This window comes from Carex rostrata, chromosome 32, assembly GCF_964058835.1.
Source record: "Carex rostrata chromosome 32, lpCarRost1.2, whole genome shotgun sequence".
Taxonomy (NCBI): Eukaryota; Viridiplantae; Streptophyta; class Magnoliopsida; order Poales; family Cyperaceae; genus Carex; species Carex rostrata.
The window spans coordinates 3,084,593-3,105,902 of NC_135949.1; the positions used below are offsets into that span (position 1 = coordinate 3,084,593).

Genomic DNA, 21,310 nt, shown 5'->3' on the forward strand with positions numbered 1-21,310 from the left:
ATTAATATATGGTAGTGGTATATTTTGAATATAAAATATATCGATAGTTTTTGAATTAGGGATATTTTGAATGACAATTTGAACTTTGTATTGGTTTAATATGAATAATATTAGAACTTCTTAATTAATTTGATATTTTTTTTCTTGATGAGACATTTTTACTAGGCATAGCCTTCTATGGACATAAGGACCTATTTGTAAAATGAACATATTTTTATTTTTAAAGTTGAAACAGTCGATCCGAACCGTTCATCTTGTTCTCCATATTAATATGTGCTTGGAGACCAAATTTTACATTTTTCTGATTTTTTTTACTATTTATTAAGATGGGTACAAAATTCAATAGTCTGAATTTGATATTTTTTATACCCATCTTAATAAATAGTAAATAAATTCAGAAAAATGTAAAATTTGGTCTCCAAAGATATATTAATATGGAGAACAAGATGAACGGTTCGGATCGGCTGTTTGAACTTTGAAAATAAAAATATATTCATTTTACAAATAGGCCCTAATGTCCATAGAAGCATCACTCTTTTTACTATTAGTAGAAATATAAAATATAATTTTTGAAATAAAAAAACGCTATTTATAATAGCTTTCGCTATAGCTCCGCTATTCGCTAAATCTTTTTTTTTGTCTCCCCGCTACACCGCTATAAACGCTATTTAGAAGCTTGATCTAACATCTTTCATTAACCTATTAAAAATAAATCCGAATTTCAAAAATAAAATCTAACATATTCAAAACAAATCAAATTAGTTCACATATTCAAAAAAATAAATCTAACATCTTTCATTAACCTATTAAAAATAAATCCGAATTTCAAAAATAAAATCTAATCTATTCAAAACAAATCAAATTACTTCACATATTCAAAAAAATAAATCTAACATCTTTCATTAACCTATTAAAAATAAATCCAAATTTCAAAAATAAAATCTAACCTATTCAAAACAAATCAAATTACTTCACATATTCAAAAAAATAAATCTAACATCTTTCATTAACCTATTAAAAATAAATCCGAATTTCAAAAATAAAATCTAACCTATTCAAAACAAATCAAATTACTTCACATATTCAAAAAAATAAATCTAACATCTTTGATTAACCTATTAAAAATAAATCCGAATTTCAAAAATAAAATCTAAACTATTCAAAACAAATCAAATTACTTCACATATTCAAAAAAATAAATCTAACATCTTTCATTAACCTATTAAAAATAAATCCGAATTTCAAAAATAAAATCTAAACTATTCAAAACAAATCAAATTACTTCACATATTCAAAAAAATAAATCTAACATCTTTGATTAACCTATTAAAAATAAATCCGAATTTCAAAAATAAAATCTAAACTATTCAAAACAAATCAAATTACTTCACATATTCAAAAAAATAAATCTAACATCTTTGATTAACCTATTAAAAATAAATCCGAATTTCAAAAATAAAATCTAAACTATTCAAAACAAATCAAATTACTTCACATATTCAAAAAAATAAATCTAACATCTTTGATTAACCTATTAAAAATAAATCCGAATTTCAAAAATAAAATCTAACCTATTCAAAACAAATCAAATTACTTCACATATTCAAAAAAATAAATCTAACATCTTTCATTAACCTATTAAAAATAAATCCGAATTTCAAAAATAAAATCTAATCTATTCAAAACAAATCAAATTACTTCACATATTCAAAAAAATAAATCTAACATCTTTGATTAACCTATTAAAAATAAATCCGAATTTCAAAAATAAAATCTAAACTATTCAAAACAAATCAAATTACTTCACATATTCAAAAAAATAAATCTAACATCTTTGATTAACCTATTAAAAATAAATCCGAATTTCAAAAATAAAATCTAAACTATTCAAAACAAATCAAATTACTTCACATATTCAAAAAAATAAATCTAACATCTTTGATTAACCTATTAAAAATAAATCCGAATTTCAAAAATAAAATCTAACCTATTCAAAACAAATCAAATTACTTCACATATTCAAAAAAATAAATCTAACATCTTTCATTAACCTATTAAAAATAAATCCGAATTTCAAAAATAAAATCTAATCTATTCAAAACAAATCAAATTACTTCACATATTCAAAAAAATAAATCTAACATCTTTCATTAACCTATTAAAAATAAATCCGAATTTCAAAAATAAAATCTAATCTATTCAAAACAAATCAAATTACTTCACATCTAACAAATCTAATATAAACTAAATAAATCTAACAAATCTAACATAAAATAAATCTTATAAATCTAATTACTTAACAAATTTAATAAATCTAACATTCAATAAATATAACAAATCTAATTACTTAACATTGAATAAATCTAACATAAACTAAATCTAACATTCAATTTAAATTCTAAATTTTTTCTACAAAAATAAATCTAACATCAAATTTAATTTTTAAATTACTCTACAAAAATAAATCTAACATTCAATATTTCAATCTAACAAAATTTAATCTAGCAAAATTTAATCTAACAAAATGTAATCTAACAAAAATTAATGTTACCTTTTTAATTTTGCGAGAAAATCTTCGAGAATACCTTCGTAATTCCATTTTCGTTTGCTTTTGCGTATTTGTTAAATTAACAACTATTTTTTTGACAATAAAATTAAAATTGGAGAATAATAAAAATATTGAAATTGAGAGAATGAGAGATGAAAATATTGAGAGAGATGTGAAAATTTGTAAGGAATGGGTGTATATTTATAGAATTTTGTTTGGAGGGATTAAAATTTGAATTAAAAAAAAAAAAAAACTGAAAAAAAAATGGGTAGGGGTCCGGGTAGAAAGTGGGGATGTGGGGCGGAATGGGGGGGGGGGGGAGAATTTGAGTTTAAAATTTTGAATTTTAGACCAAAAGTTAAAAAAAAAAAAAAAAATTCTGCCACGGGCTCACGGTCACGGGCACGGGCGCACGGGCGTCACGGGTACGGGTTACGGGTACGGGGGTCCGGGTTCTCACGGGTATTTTTCCAAAAAATCGGGTCCGGCCCGTTTAATACCCGTGTGCCCGTGTACCCATGCATACCCATGGCACGGGCACGGTCCGGTCCGGGCACGGGCACGGGCACGGTCCGGTCCGGGCACGGGCACGGTCCGGTCCGGGCACGGGCACGGTCCGGTCCGGGCACGGACACGGGCGGACCGGTCCGGGTTGGATCCCCGGGGGCATTTACCAAACACTAAATATAAAGACGGAAAAGAGGAATATCAATTTTGGTTCCTTCAACTTCATAACCCATTTCAGCAAGTACCAATTTGTTCCGACACTGGTACGTATGCACTTATTTAAAATATAAAATTTATGGATTACAAGTAGGTAGAATATAGGGAATGCATACTTGCAGTTAGGGGTGAGTAAATCGCTCATAACTCGTGAGCCGCTCATAACTCGCTCATTAAAAGCTCGCCTAAACTCGCTCATTTATCTGCTCATTTAAACTCGCTCATTAACAACTCGCTCATTTACTTAATGAGCGAGCATGAGCATGACCCAACTCGCTCATAACTCGCTCATTAAGCATTTGTCACATCTAATCCTTGCCACATTTAATCCTATGTAATTATGTGTAACATCAACCTTGCCTCATTAAGATTGATAGATAGTAAGCATAGTTTTCATATTTGATCCTGTGTAATATAGTGAGCACAATGTAACATTTAATCGTGTATAATATACTAATATTCATAGTTTTATATTCATTTTTTTTGTATATCGGCAGAACCAAAACCTCCGCCTAAAGCCCAAAACAAGTAATAGTTATAACAACTCGCTCAATTAAATGAATTATGACAATTTGTTGGATTTTGTTATGATGACTTTTAACAAATTTTGTTATGCGTGGGCACACTATATAATTTTGTTATGAGTCATAAGTCATAACTCGTGAGCCGCTCATAACTCGCTCATTAAAAGCTCGCTCATTTATCTGCTCATTTAAACTCGCTCATTAACAACTCGCTCATTTACTTAATGAGCGAGCATGAGCATACCCTAACTCGCTCATGCTCGCTCATTAATCACCCCTACTTGCAGTCGCATTGTTTTGAAGTTTCGCATGAAACTCTAATAATCCTGATATGATCAGCAAAAGGACCATTTCGTAAGAAAAATTCATAATTGTGTCTTACCAATTATGTTATGTAAATTTTCTAAAGCGCCCCTCAGTTGAATTCGTATCCCCTCAGGTTACCTGACAGAGTAGAATTCAATCGGACGGTCCGATAAAAGATTCGCACGCCTCTCAAAGCACAAATAATCCTACCCCTCTGTTATCCCGAATCCCGACCAGCTGAGAGTAAATCGGAACCGTCCGTTTTAACTGTGTTGGGTCAGGTACCTGGGAGGGTACGGATCCCCCTCAGTTTCCTCCCTTTGTCCTTCTCTTTGTCGCTAGCTAAAAACCTTATCCCTCTCTTGCGATTGAGGTCTCTCGAGAAAAACCCTCTCTTTCTATCGTTCTCTCTCCAAGTTTCTTTATACTAATACAGTTTTCTCTCGTTCCCTCTCTTGCTTTCTTTGAAGAGGACTGACATCTCTCTCTCTCTCTCTCCCTGTCATTATCTCAAGGTTAGTCATCTTTCCAAGCTTAATTTTAAAATAGGGGAGAAAATAGATAAATCTTGCAAATGTTCTTAAAATTTGAGATTTAATATGGTCAGGCCACAGCTTAGTGTAAGGTTCTGATTTAATATACTTGTGATTACCTTCTATTGTTCTGCTGAGATTTCATTGAAAGTGTTCTCCTTCAACATTGGACCTGACCACATGCCGATTTAAATTATTGAATTTCCTATTAATGAGCAAAACAAAATGATTGAAAAAACAATTGATATTATTATTTGTAGAGCAAAACAAAATGATTGAATTTTCTTTTGATAACCGACCAAATTGCCTTATTGCTCACAATCTGTCTTAATCATGTGCTGTTATTTTTCAACGCAGTAGTTGAACCTAGAAGAGAAACTCAACCTTGTTATATAAGATTTTTAGAAAGAGGCAGAGATCAATTGAGAGATTGTAAATCTGTAACCAAACCAAATCAGACTAAATAACAGATGGGGTCATCAACCATATCTCTAGCCCCCTTCTTTTCACGTTCACCTTCAGCTTCCCAATCCCAATCCCTATCCCCATTTGCTTCTCACCGAGGCCTCTCCCTTATCTGCTACGCATTCCCTCTGTCTGAATCTCAACCCGACAAACCAAATTCATGGCGTCAGGAGAAAAGGCCTCGCCGGAAAGAAATTACCATTTCTGACCAAGAGGCGGTTCACCAGTTTGACCAGCTGTTGGCTGCCAAGAACCTCCGTCAAATCAATCAATACCTCAAGGACTACACCAAAACCTCCAACAACCCGTACCCCACAGTCTTTTCCCTCTTCACCCGCTTAACCCAAGCTAAAGGAATTGGTCCTGATGAATATACCTATGCGATCTTGATGGACTGCTGTGCACGAATGCTACAGGTCAACCTCATGTTTGGTTTTTTGGGACGGTTTCTTAAAGAGGGTCACAGTGCTAATAATGCCATGATCTTCAGCCCCATACTCAAAGGCCTGTGTTGGGAGAAAAGAACTGATGAGGCTGCTACTATAGTGCTCTATAAAATGGCTAAGCTAGGATGTATACCTGATGTAGTCTCGTATAGCATTCTTATAAATGGGCTGTGCAAGAAAGGTGAAACTGAGAAGGCAATGGATATTGTAGATGTCATGATTTCCAAAGGGTATGACCCTGATGTCATCACCTATAGCACCCTTATAAATGGGCTGTGCAAGAAAGGTGAAATTGACAAGGCAATGGATATTGTCGATGTCATGATTTCCAAAGGGCTTGAGCCTAATGTCGTGACCTACAGCACTCTTATAAATGGGCTTTGCAAGAAAGGTGAAACTGAGCGGGCATTGAATTTTCTAGATGTCATGATTTCCAAAGGGTATGACCCGGATGCCATCACTTATAGCACTCTTATTGATGGGCTTTGGAAGAAAGGTGAAATTGAGAAGGCAATGGATTTTGTAGATGTCATGATTTCCAAAGGGCATGAGCCTAATGTCGTGACCTACAGCACTCTTATAAATGGGCTTTGCAAGAAAGGTGAAACTGATAAGGCATTAGATTTTGCAGATGTCATGATTTCTAAAGGGCTTGAGCCTAATGTCGTGACCTACAACACTCTTATAGATGGGCTTTGCAAGAAAGGTGAAATTGATAAGGCATTAAATTTTGTAGATGTCATGATTTCAAAAGGGCATGAGCCTAATGTCGTGACCTACAACACTCTTATAGATGGGCTTTGCAAGAAAGGTGAAATTGATAAGGCATTAGATTTTGTAGATGTCATGATTTCAAAAGGGCATGAGCCTAATGTCGTTACCTACAACACTTTTATAGATTGGCTTTCCAAGAAAGGTGAAGCTGAGCGGGCATTGAATTTCCTAGATGTCATGATTTCCAAAGGGCATGACCCGGATGCCATCACCTATAGCGCTCTTATTGATGGGCTTTGCAAGAAAGGTGAAATTGAGAAGGCAATGGATTTTGTAGATGTCATGATTTCCAAAGGGCATGAGCCTAATGTCGTGACCTACAACACTCTTATAAATGGGCTTTGCAAGAAAGGTGAAACTGATAAGGCATTAGATTTTGCAGATGTCATGATTTCCAAAGGGCTTGAGCCTAATGTCGTGACCTACAACACTCTTATAGATGGGCTTTGCAAGAAAGGTGAAATTGATAAGGCATTAGATTTTGTAGATGTCATGATTTCAAAAGGGCATGAGCCTAATGTCGTGACCTACAACACCCTTATAGATGGGCTTTGCAAGAAAGGTGAAATTGATAAGGCATTAGATTTTGTAGATGCCATGATTTCAAAAGGGCATGAGCCTAATGTCGTTACCTACAACACTCTTATAGATGGGCTTTCCAAGAAAGGTGAAGCTGAGCGGGCATTGAATTTCCTAGATGTCATGATTTCCAAAGGGCATGACCCGGATGTCATCACCTATAGCGCTCTTATTGATGGGCTTTGCAAGAAAGGTGAAATTGAGAAGGCAATGGATTTTGTAGATGTCATGATTTCCAAAGGGTGTGAGCCTAATGTCGTGACCTACAACACTGTTATAGATGGGCTTTGCAAGAAAGGTGAAACTGAGCGGGCATTGAATTTTTTAGATGTCATGATTTCCAAAGGGTATGACCCGGATGTCATCACCTATAGCACTCTTATTGATGGGCTTTGCAAGAAAGGTGAAATTGAGAAGGCAATGGATTTTGTAGATGTCATGATTTCCAAAGGGTGTGAGCCTAATGTCGTGACCTACAACACTCTTATAGATGGGCTTTGCAAGAAAGGTGAAACTGAGCGGGCATTGCATTTTTTAGATGTCATGATTTCCAAAGGGTGTGACCCGGAGGTCATCACCTATAGCAGTCTTATAACAGGGCTGTGCAAGAATGGTGAAACTGATAAGGCATTAGATATTGTAGATGTCATGATTTTCAAAGGGCTTGATCCTAATGTCGTGACCTACAACACTCTTATAGACGGCCTTTGCAAGAAAGGTGAAATTAAGCGGGCATTGAATTTTCTAGATGTCATGATTTCTAAAGGGCATGAGCCTGATGTTGTGACCTACGGCACTCTTATTGATGCACTCTGCAAGAAAGGTGAAATTACAAAAGCAAAGGAGTTGTTTTATGAAATGATTTCCAAAGGGGTTGATCCTGATGCAGTGATCTATTGCACTCTTATTGAGGGGCTATGCAAAGAGAGTGGTGAAATTGAATAGACATGGGGTTTATCTATTATTGATATTTTGGAAAATTGTTTTATAATATATATTGTGCTAATCAATTTCGAGTACAGAATAGAGTTTTGGGCATGGAAGTTGATTTATGTCATAAATAATATATCATGATAATTAAGTTGTGCTTGAAAAATATTTCTGTACTCGAAATTGATTTATGTCATAAAGCATATATCATGAGAATTTGATTTGTGTATTTACAAAAATGGTATGTATATTGTGTGATTTGCAGCAATATATTAAGTGGTTTTAGATTGCAGATGAGAACGCATGCACCCTAACTAGTCGGATTGCTTCAAAATAAAGGATAATTAAAATGACAATTATATTTGGATCAATGTGTGCTCTATTTGTTGTTAGCTGACTTGAAAAAAGTGGTTTGTATATTGTGTGATGAACCGTATTTCCATGTTGCATAATTCTGAAACCCGCCTTGAATGAAAAAATGTGCCAGAAAAACCTTGCAGCTTGACACTGGAAAAAGAGATGTAGTGCATGCGGTTTCCATTGCACACACTTGACATACTTCACATCTAAGCTCACAATGAAATCCCCTTCTAAATGTTTTTTCACGAGGTAATAGCTTGTCATGTATGCATAGGAAAGCAAATACCCTTACTGCTGTGGGTATTTTAAGATGCCAAATGAACTCGAAGCGGCATGATGTTCTCCCTCCTGCAGGGGCAGAGCTAGACTTTCAAACTATGGGGATTAGGTTAATTATATAAAAAATTTCTACAAACCAAATTTTATACTTTTGTGAAATTTTTTATTATTTTTTTAGCTAGATAGAAAATCAAATATCTGAATGGTGCAGAATTTTTTAGATCAAGTGATTTTCTATCTAGCTAAAAAAATAGTAAATTTTTTTCAAAAAAATGTAAAATTTGGTATCCCAACACATATTGAGCCGTAGCACCGTAGCCCACTATGCTATCCATAGCACCCAAGTCTTACTACTCGTGAGATCCTTATTTCAAATGTAAGCCTACTTAAACACAATACCGCGTCAAAAAATAAATGGAAAATGTATTTCAAGCCCATTGAAGGGCCCAAAACCCAATTTCGTAAATAAAATTTAAACTGAATTAAACAAAATGTTGTATATATCAAAAATAATAAAATGAACTATTTGCTCTAAAAAACTAATCAAATATAAGATTGTTATTTTTATAAACATACTACAAATATTTTACGTTTTCATAAAGGATAAAATAGATATTTTATAAATTTAAAATTAGTTTTAACATAAAAGACAATAAAATAGATAAATTTGTGAGTTTAGATATTTAGAGAGGACAATACGTAATTTTGAAGTTTTTTAGGGCTATACGGGAAATCCCCCTTAAAAATATAAGGAAATGCTATAGAAATAATCCTGATGTATTCTAAAAAAAAAAAAAAATTCTGATAGAGTAATCAAAAGGATAATTTGGTACGAAATAGAAGGCGCATTTTTCAGAATGTTGTTTTATGTAAAAAAATAATATTTAATCACAGTGACACTATGGTTACCGTCCGATCAAAAATGGAGCAAATCCGGTTTGTGATAAAATGTACGGATTTCTTAATATAGGTGTCAAAGCAGATCCAACAGGAATTCGTATCCCCTCAGGTTAGCTGACTGAGTAGAATTAAATCGGACGGTCTGATAAAGGAATTTTTAACTTGGCACACATCTCAAAGCACAAATAATACCGCCCCCAATTGTCATCCCGATCTTCCACCGGCTGAAATTAAATCGGAGCCGTCCATTTCAATTGTGTTGAGTCAGGTACCTGGGAGGTAACGGATCCATCGAACAGTCTCGATTTCCAGTTAAAAGCCTTCATATCCATTTCTCTTTGCGCTAGCTAGAAAAACTTATCCCTCAATCGAATCCCCCTCTTTCTCTCGCTCTCTCTCCCCAGGTTTGTTTATACTAATACATTTTTTTTCTTAAAAATAGTAATCTCTTGACTACGATCGATGATTTTATACTTGTTTCTGCTTTCGCTTCTTGCAGGGGACCGACTTCTCTCTCGCTCGCCCCCTTTCGTTATCTCAAGGTTAAGGTTAGTTATCTTTCCAAATTTAAGTCTATGATAGGAAGAAAATCGATAGATCTTGTAAATGTTCTGAAAATTGAGATTTAATATGGCCATGCCCGAGCTTAGTTTAATGTGTCAAAAGGTCCTTGATTTACTTTTATCCCCTTCTATTGTTCTGTTGTGATTTCATTGAAAGGGTTCTCCTTCAACATTGAACCCGGCCGCATACTCTTTTAAATTATTTAATTTCCTATAAACGAGCAAAACAAAATGATTGAAAAAACAAATTGATCTATTATGATTTGTGGAGCCTGCAGTTAATTCGCCAGCTGAACACTTTTGGATTTTTTTTTTATATTTATTCAAATTCATTAAACAAGAGCGGTAAAATTGTTTGGTAGCCTTAGCCTGTCATTCACAGAGTGAGGTAAAATTGTACAAACAAATTAATGATATCAATTATACGCCAAGCATCTTTTCCATTGGACCATTCCACCACAGAGCACCAACATTACAAGCAACTGAAACTCATATTTGAATGGGAGTACTGTCTTAAATTAGTTATGTTCTTTTTCTCATTTTGTTTTATTGCTCACAATCTGTCTTAGTCATGTGTTGTTATTCTTCAATGCAGTAGTTGAACCTAAGCGAAACTCGACCTTGTTAGATAAGATTTTTAACCATACCAAATCAGTCTAAATAAAAATAATCAGATGGTGTCAACCTTATCTCTTGCCCCCTTCTTTTCACTTTCCCCTTCACCTTCCCAATCCCAATCCCCATCCCCATCCCCATTTGCTTCTTGCCGAGGCCTCTGCCTTATCTGCTATGCATTCCCCCAGTCTGAATCTCAACTCAACAAACCAAATTCATGGCGTCAGCCTCATTGGAAGGGTAAGCTCCAGAAGGAGAAGAAAAGGCCTCGCTGGAAAGAAATTGCCATTTCTGACCAAGAGGTGGTTAACCAGTTTGACCAACTGTTGGCTTCCAAGAACCTCCGTCAAATCAATCAATACCTCAAGGACTACACCAAAACCTCCAACAACCCTTACCCCACCATCTTTTCCCTCTTCACCCATTTAGCCCAAGCTGATGGAATTGGTCCTAATGAATATACCTATGCGATCTTGATGGACTGCTGTGCACGAATGCTACAGGTCAACCTAATGTTTGGTTTTCTGGGGCGGTTTCTTAAAGAGGGTCACAGAGCTCATGCCAATATCTTCAGCCCAATACTCAAAGGCCTGTGTTGGGAGCAAAGAACTGCTGAGGCTGCTACTATAGTGCTCTACAAAATGGCTAAGCTAGGGTGTATACCTGATTTAGTCTCGTATAGCATTCTTATAAATGGGCTGTGCAAGAAAGGTGAAACTGAGAATGCAATGGATATTGTAGATGTCATGATTTCGAAAGGGTATGACCCTAATGTCATCACCTATAGCACTCTTATAGATGGACTGTGCAAGAAAGGTGAAATTCAGAAGGCAATGGTTATTGTAGATGTCATGATGTCTAAAGGGCTTGATCCTAATGTTCTGACCTACAGTACTCTTATAGATGGGCTTTGCAAGAAAGGTGAAATTCAGAAGGCAATGGATTTTGTAGATGTCATGATTTCCAAAGGGCATGAGCCTAATGTCGTGACCTACAACACTCTTATAGATGGGCTTTGCAAGAAAGGTGAAATTGATAAGGCATTAGATTTTGTAGATGTCATGATTTCAAAAGGGCATGAGCCTAATGTCGTTACCTACAACACTCTTATAGATGGGCTTTGCAAGAAAGGTGAAACTGGGCGGGCATTGAATTTCTTAGATGTCATGATTTCCAAAGGGTGTGACCCGGATGTCATCACCTATAGCAGTCTTATAACAGGGCTGTGCAAGAATGGTGAAACTAATAAGGCATTAGATATTGTAGATGTCATGATTTCCAAAGGGCTTGATCCTAATGTTGTGACCTACAATACTCTTATAGATGGGCTTTGCAAGAGAGGTGAAATTCAGAAGGCAATGGATATTTTAGATGTCATGAATTCCAAAGGGTATGACCCAGATGTCGTGACCTACAACACTCTTATAGATGGGCTTTGCAAGAAAGGTGAAACTGAGCTGGCATTGAATTTCCTAGATGTCTTGATTTCCAAAGGGCATGACCCGGATGTCATCACCTATAGCACTCTTATTGATGGGCTTTGCAAGAAAGGTGAAATTCATAAGGCAATGGATTTTGTAGATTTCATGATTTCCAAAGGGTGTGAGCCTAATGTCGTGACCTACAACACTCTTATAGATGGGCTTTGCAAGAAAGGTGAAACTGAGGGGGCATTGAATTTCTTAGATGTCATGATTTCCAAAGGGTATGACCCGGATGTCATCACCTATAGCACTGTTATAGATGGGCTTTGCAAGAAAGGTGAAACTGAGCGGGCATTGAATTTTTTAGATGTCATGATTTCCAAAGGGTGTGACCCGGATGTCATCACCTATAGCAGTCTTATAACAGGGCTGTGCAAGAATGGTGAAACTGATAAGGCATTAGATATTGTAGATGTCATGATTTCCAAAGGGTATGACCCGGATGTTATCACCTATAACACTCTTATAAAGGGACTGTTCAAGAATGGTGAAACTGATAAGGCATTAGATTTTGTAGATGTCATGATTTCTAAAGGGCTTGAACCTACAACACTCTTATAGACGGGCTTTGCCAGATAGGTGAAACTGAGCGGGCATTGAATTTTCTAAATGTCATGATTTCCAAAGGGTATAATCCTGATGTCGTGACCTACAGCACTCTGAGGGATGGAGTGTGCAAGAAAGGTGAAATTGAGAAGGCAAAGGATTTTCTAGATGTCATGATTTCCAAAGGAGTTGATCTTGATGCAGTGATCTATTGCACTCTTATTGAGGGGCTGTGCAAAGAGGGTGAAATTGATTAGGCATGGGGTTTACCTATTATTGATATTTTGTAAAATTGTTATATAATATATTTTGTGCTAATTTATTTGCGCATGCATGTAATTTAATTGTTGATGGAAAATAATTTTGGGCTTGGAAATTGATTTATGTCATAAATAATATATCATGAGAATTAATTTGTGGTTGAAAAATATTTTGAACATTGAAATTGATTTATGTGGTGAAGAATAATTGTTGTAGATCTTTTTGCAAGCTTTCTGAGATGCGTGACAAGCTAAGAAAGGCAAAGAGATGCAAAACAAAATGTCTACAGAAGAACCCGACGCTCTCCTTTGAAGGAGAGGAGGCTGAGAGGTTTGAGAAATCTACTGGCTAAGGGAAGAGTGTTCTGTGATCTACCTACACTTGTAGATCGAGATAGTATTTTATCATGGGACACTAGACCGGAGAACTCCATTGTTTGTCGGCCACAGCAGAGGAACTTGCACGGTCGATTTTTCGAGTTATTTTTGATGCACCAAGCTTATGAATTGGCATTCTATACTTCCTATGCCTTTGTTGGTCATGGTCTGTGTTTTGTTGAAGTTGATCATGTCGATTTTTTGAAGCGAGTGAGTTTGATTTTCTTTTACTTGACAGTCATTGCATTCCATTCCTAGTTCAAGCTTTCGCACAAGCAAGTAACAGTACATGTATCGGTGCTTGATACTTTGTCAAATTTATTAGTTATTTGAATTTGATATGTGTAGGTTGACGTGGGAGATTTTCTTCGCTTCAAATCATGTGTTTTACACATGCAATTGGAGAGCCCTGATCAACCGCTGATACATGTAGAGGTCGAGGCTCATGTTACCAGACCCGAGTTACATACCAAAGAGGTATATATTCATATCTAATACTTCGAAATTAAATGAAAGATGCATGTTAATTGGATTCATATTTAGCAATGGAAAAAATAATTCATGGCATTAATACCGGCATCCAGGTATCGGACACATTTTATTTCACATTTGGTGTCGATCAAGAGTCCATCCGAAACCGGTTGAAGATCAGCAATGTAGCTCCAGGCACAAAAGAGGAGGCACGGCGGATCCTTCAGCGCATGGATTCTGAGAATATATCATAAAAAGAATCATAGTTTTAGTGAGCCTATTTTTGTCATTTGGTTTTTCTTTCGGACTTCATATGCAATTGAAAAATTAGAAATGAATGAGAATGAGTTTGTATCCATTTCAACTAAATAAGAACGTTGATGATAACATATAAAAAATTCATTGAAATTGGAATATACTTAAATTGTGAATATGTTATGTCATTTAAATAAACAGATTATCAAATTAATAAGCTGCTTCATAAAGTGGATTTATTTTCAAAATTGTTTAGATATTAGTAAAAATGATATTATATGTAATTTTAGAATTGCTTGATACGGTGATTTACAAGTCGTTCGATTAAAAATTCATGATATTGATTGCTAGAAAGTATAATAAAACTACAAAAATTGGAGAAAAATCAAACAGGTCATGATAGGAGTTAATGTGTGATTCCTACCGTATGGTTATTAGTAGGGGTGTTCAAATGGTTCGGTTTATTTGGTTTTGAACCGAACCGGTAAGATTCGGTTTAAATGGTTCGGTTGTTCGGTTGAATTGGTTCGGTTCGGTTGATTTTGTGACTTAGTTCGGTTTAAATGGTTCGGTTCGGTTTTGATTTCTCAAAACCGATTAAACCGAACCGACCGATTTTATTGATAGGGTCAAGACTTCTAGTATTATTTTGGTTCATTAATCAAAACCGAAGTTTAAATTGGTTCATTAATCAAAACCAAAGTTTAAATTGAGTATTATAGATGTATTGAGTTTTGATTTTTGAGAAAGTTCGGTTCAACCGAACAAACCGAAGTTTAAATCGGTTTAAATGGTTCGGTTTTAATTCGGTTTGCTATTTTAGTTCGGTTGGTTCGGTTGGATTTTCAAACTTCGGTTTTAAGTTCGGTTTGATTATTTTAGTTCGGTTTAAACCGAACCGACCGTTTGAACACCCCTAGTTATTAGAAATTAGTGCCTTAATTTTCTGTGATATTTTTTATATATAATACTACAACTTATTTGATCTTTTTTTTTTCATTATATTATTATCAGTTACATATAATGCTACATAATTTTGGTTGTAATGTTTTCAACTAAAAAAAAAATATATCTTAGCCAATTGATTTGATTATCATGAACATATTTTAGTGCAAATCGTATTACACTAAATAATATATTTGGGTCAAACTGTTTTATTATAAGTCTTCAATAATCAAGAAATCCTTGGTGGTTTCTGAGATATTACAAGTTTCCAACGTCATATTTTAGCAAGTATCAATTGTTCTGATAATAGTACAGTTGGTAAGTATGAACGTATTTAATTTTTTAATAACAAAAATACTTAAAAATTTCATCAAAATTTAATCTATATTATTTTCTTCTACATAAATATAAAAATTGTCACCTTTTCATTTTGATTTTATATGAATCAGTAAGTCAAAATAAACATATCGATATATTTTTGAAAGTGTTTGATACTAGTTGAAATAAAATTAAAATGTAATATTTATTTAAGTGTGTATAGAAAAAATGAATTATATATTCCGGACCTCGCATTGTTTTGGTAGTAAGCAAAAATATCATTTAGTAAGAAAATGAAGGCGCCTTTTCTAGAATGTTGTTTTAAGTAAAATTTTTTGTTTCATCCCAGTGACACTGCGGACACCGTCTGATCAGAATTGGAGCGAATCCGGTTTGAGATAGAATGTATGGATTTCTTAATATTCGTGTCAAAACAGATCGAACAGTCCGGATCCGATTTCTAGTTAAAACCCTTCTCTCTCTTTGCGCTAAGCTAAAACCTTATCCCTCTCTTGCGATTGAGGTCTCTCGACAGAAGCCCCCTCTCCCTCTCGCTCTCTCCTAGTTTCTTTACACAAATACATTTCTTCTTATTTTATATTTGTTTCTGCTTTCGCCTCTTGCAGGGGACTGACTTCTCTTTCGCTACCTTTCATTATCTCAAGGTTAAGGTTAGTTATATTTCCAAATTTAAGTCTATGATAGGAAGAAAATTGAGATTTAATATGGCCATGCCCGAGCTTAGTTTTAAGGTGTAAAAATGTTCTTGATTTACTTTCATCCCCTTCTATTGTTCTGTTGTGATTTCATTGAAAGGGTTTTCCTTCAACATTGGACCCGGCCGTATACTCATTTAAATTATTTAGTTTCCTATTACCGAGCAAAACAAAATGATTGAAAAAACAATTCATCTATTATGATTTGTACAGGCCTGCAGTTCGTCGTCAGCTGAACACTTGCAATTTTAGTATTATTTTGGATTTTTTATTATTATTATTTTTTTAAAATTCATTAAACAAGGGCGGTAAAATTGTTCGGTAGCCTTAGCCTGTCATTCACAGAGTGGGGTAAAATTGTACTAACAAAATAATGATATCAATTATACGCCAAGCATCTTTTCCATTGGACCATACCACCACGGAGCTCCAACATTGCAACCAACTGAAACTCAAATTTAAATGGGAGTAGTGTCTTAAATTAATTATGTTCTCACAACAAAACAGTTTAAATTCATTAAAGCCCATGTTCTTTTTCTCATTTTTCATTTTGTTTTATTGCTCACAATCTGTCTTAGTCATGTGTTGTTATTCTTCAATGCAGTAGTTGAACCTGGAAGCAAAACTCAACCTTGTTAGATAAGATTTTTAGAAAGAGGCAGAGATATATTAAGAGACTAAGTCTTTAACCAAACCAAATCAGACTAAATAATAATAATCATATGGTGTCAACATTATATCTTGCCCCCTTCTTTTCACTTTCACCTTCACCTTCCCAATCCCAATCCCAATCCCCATCCCCATTTTCTTCTTGCCGAGGCCTCTCCCTTATCTGCTACGCATTCCCTCAGTCTGAATCTCAACCCGACAAACCAAATTCATGGCGTCAGGATAAAAGGCCGCACCGGATAGCAAATGCCATTTCTGACCAAGAGGTGGTTTACCAGTTTGACCAGCTGTTGGCTGCCAAGGACCTCCGTGAAATTAATCAATACCTCAAGGACTACACCAAAACCTCCAACAACCCTTACCCCACTGTCTTTTCCCTCTTCACCCATTTAGCCCAAGCTGATGGAATTGGTCCAAATGAATATACCTATGCGATCTTGATGGACTGCTGTGCACAAATGCTACAGGTCAACCTAATGTTTGGTTTTCTGGGACGGTTTCTCAAAGAGGGTCGCAGAGCTCATGCCAATATCTTCAGCCCAATACTCAAAGGCCTGTGTTGGGAGAAAAGAACTGCTGAGGCTGCTACTATAGTGCTCTACAAAATGGCTAAGCTAGGATGTATACCTGATTTAGTCTCGTATAGCATTCTTATAAATGGGCTGTGCAAGAAAGGTGAAACTGAGAAGGCAATGGATATTGTAGATGTCATGATTTCCAAAGGGTATGACCCTGATGTCATCACCTATAGCACCCTTATAAATGGGTTGTGCAAGAAAGGTGAAATTCAGAAGGCAATGGATATTGTAGATGTCATGATTTCGAAAGGGTATGACCCTGATGTCATCACCTATAGCACTCTGATAGATGGGCTGTGCAAGAAAGGTGAAATTCAGAAGGCAATAGATATTGTAGATGTCATGATTTCCAAAGGGCATGAGCCTAATGTCGTGACCTACAGCACTCTTATAGATGGGCTTTGCAAGAAAGGTGAAACTGAGTGGGCATTGAAATTTCTAGATGTCATGATTTCCAAAGGGTATTACCCGGATGTTATTACCTATAGCACTCTTATGAAGTGGCTGTGCAAAAATGGTGAAACTGACAAGGCATTAGATTTTGTAGATGTTATGATTTCTAAAGGGCACGAGCCAGATGTCGTGACCTACAACACTCTTATAGACGGGCTTTGCAAGAAAGGTGAAACTGAGAGGGCATTGAATTTTCTACATGTCATGATTTCCAAAGGGTATGACCCGGATGTCATCACCTATAGCACTCTTATAAAGGGGCTGTTCAAGAATGGTGAAACTGACAAGGCATTAGATTTTGTAGATGTCATTATTTCTAAAGGGCATGAGCCTAATGTTGTGACCTACAACACTATTATAGATGGGCTTTGCAAGAAAGGTGAAACGGAGCGGGCATTGAATTTTGTAGATGTCATGATTTCCAAAGGGTATGACCCAGATGTCATCACCTATAGTACTCTTATAAAGGGGCTGTGCAAGAATGGTGAAACTGATAAGGCATTAGATTTTGTACATGTTATGATTTCTAAAGGGCATGAGCCTAATTTACATTGAACGGGAATAGACGTTAATTCCTCAATAGTGTCCTTGTAACAGTCACTCAGTGTATGGTACCAAATCAAACTCCAAAGAGTGCCATAAACATATTTTGAACATGGAGCGACCAGGATGTAATTTTAGCAATTTTTATTTAGATTAAATACTGAAATTTGTTTCTATATACTTGGTACTTTCACCGATTTTTTTTATTTCAGCGATTTCTTGGTAGTGACAAGTAGGTAATCAGTGATTTCTTTGATATTATCGATTTCAGCGATTTTTGAAACAATTGATCATTGCAAGGATTTCTTTAAGAACTTTTGAACTAGCAGTCCCAATCCAATTTCAGCATAAGCCGACATTTCTTCCCCTTAAATAACTTGCATTGAGGTTGAATTGTCAGATCGAAGATGAGGAGCAATTGTGGATGGTTGTTTTGGAAAGTGATCTGTCTAGCCCAACTATTTTTGAAAATTGATAAGCATGACAGGCCGTATGAATTTTTTCTCGCAAAATTTAGTACTTCTCTTGAACTACACCATTTCCATCAGCAATTGCTAGAGTAAAAGAAAATTGCGATAGGTCGATTTCAACTTCTCTGACTGACAAGGTATGATCCAAGTTCATTCTGTCTTTGGTAAGGCTCTACATGATGCTATGTTCTCATGTGGTTATCAAACTGAGATATGTCGATTTCAACTTCTCCGAAAAAAAAGAACCCGGCACCTCTTGAGACTACATCTTAAGTATCTAAATCTGGTACCTCTCAACAAGTACATCTCAACTGTTGACCAGTAAAAGGTTATGAACTTATTATGTTCTCATTTGGTTAATTTTTTATAAATTCAATCTCAATATTTATGGATGCCCTTGTAGTTTTTTAAATGCTGACAAATTTTTTTTTATAAATTTAATTTATTTGGTAATGTATATGCTATTTCATTGCAGCTTGGCACAGGTGGTATGGTTCCTATCTCCTCCAGGACTTAAAACTGACACGGTCCAAGGTCAGCTCCCTTATGTACTGCAAAGCATGTGATCTGATTTGGATGAACAAGGCGTGTGTATTTTTGCTAATATCACATGGGCAGTGTGGAAAGGGAGATGTGCAAAGGTCTATGGAGGTAAAACGCAGTCACTGCACTCTGTGTTGAACATGGCACTACCTCTGGTACACTGCTGAAAATTGCATACTGGTACCGGTGTTGCCAGTGGCACCAGACTGTTCTGACAAGACCTCAAGGGGCTTTCCGCTTCTAAGCTGAAGGCTCCTTCAAAGATCCGGATGAAGGGAGGCCACATATGTTCTGTTCGATATGGGGAACAAAGATGGTGCGGTACGAACTTAAGTGCTTTCAGGTGTACTCGGTGTTTTAGATGGAAGCAACTGCCTTGCTGCTCAGAATGAAGGTGGCTATGTCATTATATCTGTCCAATTGTGAATTTCCGACGGATTCAAGAATATGGTGTCCCTATTAACATCAAACCAGATGCCCATTAGTAATGATTGGAGAGCTCATGGGGAAGTAATGGAATTATGGGGAATTATGGGGAAATGTAAGGGGTTTAAATGTAGATACATAGGTAGGGAAACTATTTAACCCACAATCTTGCAAATTTGTAAAAAAAAATTGGTTACGTAGGATTCTCTTTGCTAGTTACAAATTTGTAATATGTTATGAATGGAATGCCCATGGGCAATTTGGCCCAAAAAGAAGAAAGTTTGTCAAGAGCGTTATCACACCTTATTGGTATATATAGAAAATATATAGAAACATGTTACTGGTATTATCACACCTTACTGGTATCATTGTATGGAAACAGTCATGCTACATCTCTTGGAAATGAACAACGTAGAAAACAAACTAATTAGTTTGGTAAATTTTATATTTTACATTTTTACATTTTTTGAAATTTGTTTACTATTTTTTTAGATTTATTGAAAATCACTGTTTTTGGATGGTCCAGAATTTTCAGATCAAGTGATTTTCTAAATATCTAAAAAATTAGTAAAATTTTTTCAAAAAATGTAAAATTTGGTCTCCAAACACATTAATATGGAGAACAAGATGAACGGCTTGGATCGACCATTAGGATTTGAAAATTTGAATATAGAACCGTAGCACGGTAACAACTTGTGATATGCATAGTACCATAGACTCACTCCAATATATGCATGCGTAATGAAATATACACCTTTAAATTATAGATATACTAATGAATTCGCTACTTAAATACTACAAGTCATAATTTCAAAGGCTTTGTGAAGAAGTGCAAACCTTTTAGCATTTAAAACTTTATTGCAACTATTTTTCCACTAAAGCTGCATTATTATTAGAGTTAGGCTGGGTGCTATGGATAGCATAGTGGCCTCCCGTGCTACGGCTCAATATTCAAGTTTTCAAAATCCAAACGGTCGATCCGAACCGTTCATTGTTTAATCCATATTGAAATGTGCTTGGAGACCAAATTTTACATTTTTTGGAATTTTTTTGCTATTTATTAAGATGGTTTCAAAATCGCTGTTTTTATTAAAATTCTGCACCACTGGAAAACAGCGATTTCAAACAATCTTAATAAATAGCAAAAAAATTCCAAAAAATGTAAAATTTGGTCTCCAAGCACATTTCAATATGGATTAAACAATGAACGGTTCGGATCGACCGTTTAGATTTTGAAAACTTGAATATTGAGCCGTAGCACGGGAGGCCACTATGCTATCCATAGCACCCCAGCCTAACTCTTATTATTATGCTGGGGATGAGTAATCAACTAAATATCAACTTCAACGCGAATAGTTGTAGAAATGCAGCCACAAACTGATCCCTGTTGCTGTAGGAGTGCAGAAACTACATGGGACCCACTAGTCCTCGCTTCTCAATTTTTAGTTTCCTATGACGGTATCTTACAAGATCTATGTAGTGATGAACTTCTTGACCCGGTTTCTCTCTACATTTCACCCGCAACATATTTCTTTTGTAAAGATTAAATCACAGAAGATCTTTGCTCCAAAATCACAATGAGTAAATTCAGAAAGCGTGTTGATGAAGTGGGCTCAAGAGATTGTATAGCAGGTATACATAAATACAGTATTTTTATTTATAAATATATAAAAATTAATACAAGACAAGGTTTTAAATAGTGTGCTATAG

The 21,310-nt window shown here is 35.3% G+C and overlaps 3 protein-coding genes across 8 annotated transcripts; all 3 read left to right on the forward strand.

Moving 5' to 3' along the window:
• The first annotated feature begins 4,760 nt into the window (after positions 1-4,760).
• LOC144547800 (uncharacterized) lies at positions 4,761-12,905 on the forward strand. Its single transcript, XM_078296491.1, has 3 exons — positions 4,761-7,842; positions 9,810-9,915; positions 10,572-12,905. Exons 1-3 carry the CDS (start codon positions 5,105-5,107, stop codon positions 12,588-12,590), a joined length of 4,863 nt encoding a protein of 1,620 aa, XP_078152617.1. The 5' UTR covers positions 4,761-5,104; the 3' UTR covers positions 12,591-12,905.
• On the forward strand, positions 9,867-19,865 carry LOC144548094 (uncharacterized). Of its 6 annotated transcripts, none has more exons than XR_013509239.1 (3): positions 15,695-15,867; positions 16,523-18,959; positions 19,107-19,864. XR_013509239.1 is itself a non-coding variant. In XM_078296783.1 (2 exons), exon 2 carries the CDS (start codon positions 16,641-16,643, stop codon positions 18,171-18,173), a length of 1,533 nt encoding a protein of 510 aa, XP_078152909.1. In that variant the 5' UTR covers positions 9,867-9,915; positions 16,523-16,640; the 3' UTR covers positions 18,174-19,865. The 6 variants fall into 6 exon arrangements, 3 of the variants coding, with proteins under 3 accessions (XP_078152909.1, XP_078152908.1, XP_078152907.1); XR_013509240.1 differs by having other exon boundaries at positions 16,523-18,795; XR_013509241.1 differs by having other exon boundaries at positions 16,523-18,289; positions 19,107-19,863.
• LOC144547801 (acyl-coenzyme A thioesterase 2, chloroplastic-like) lies at positions 12,749-14,235 on the forward strand. The gene is made up of 4 exons (XM_078296492.1): positions 12,749-12,818; positions 13,092-13,423; positions 13,562-13,690; positions 13,798-14,235. The coding sequence occupies exons 1-4, from the start codon at positions 12,749-12,751 to the stop codon at positions 13,936-13,938; spliced, it is 672 nt and encodes a 223-aa protein (XP_078152618.1). The 3' UTR covers positions 13,939-14,235.
• Positions 19,866-21,310: the final 1,445 nt, after the last annotated feature.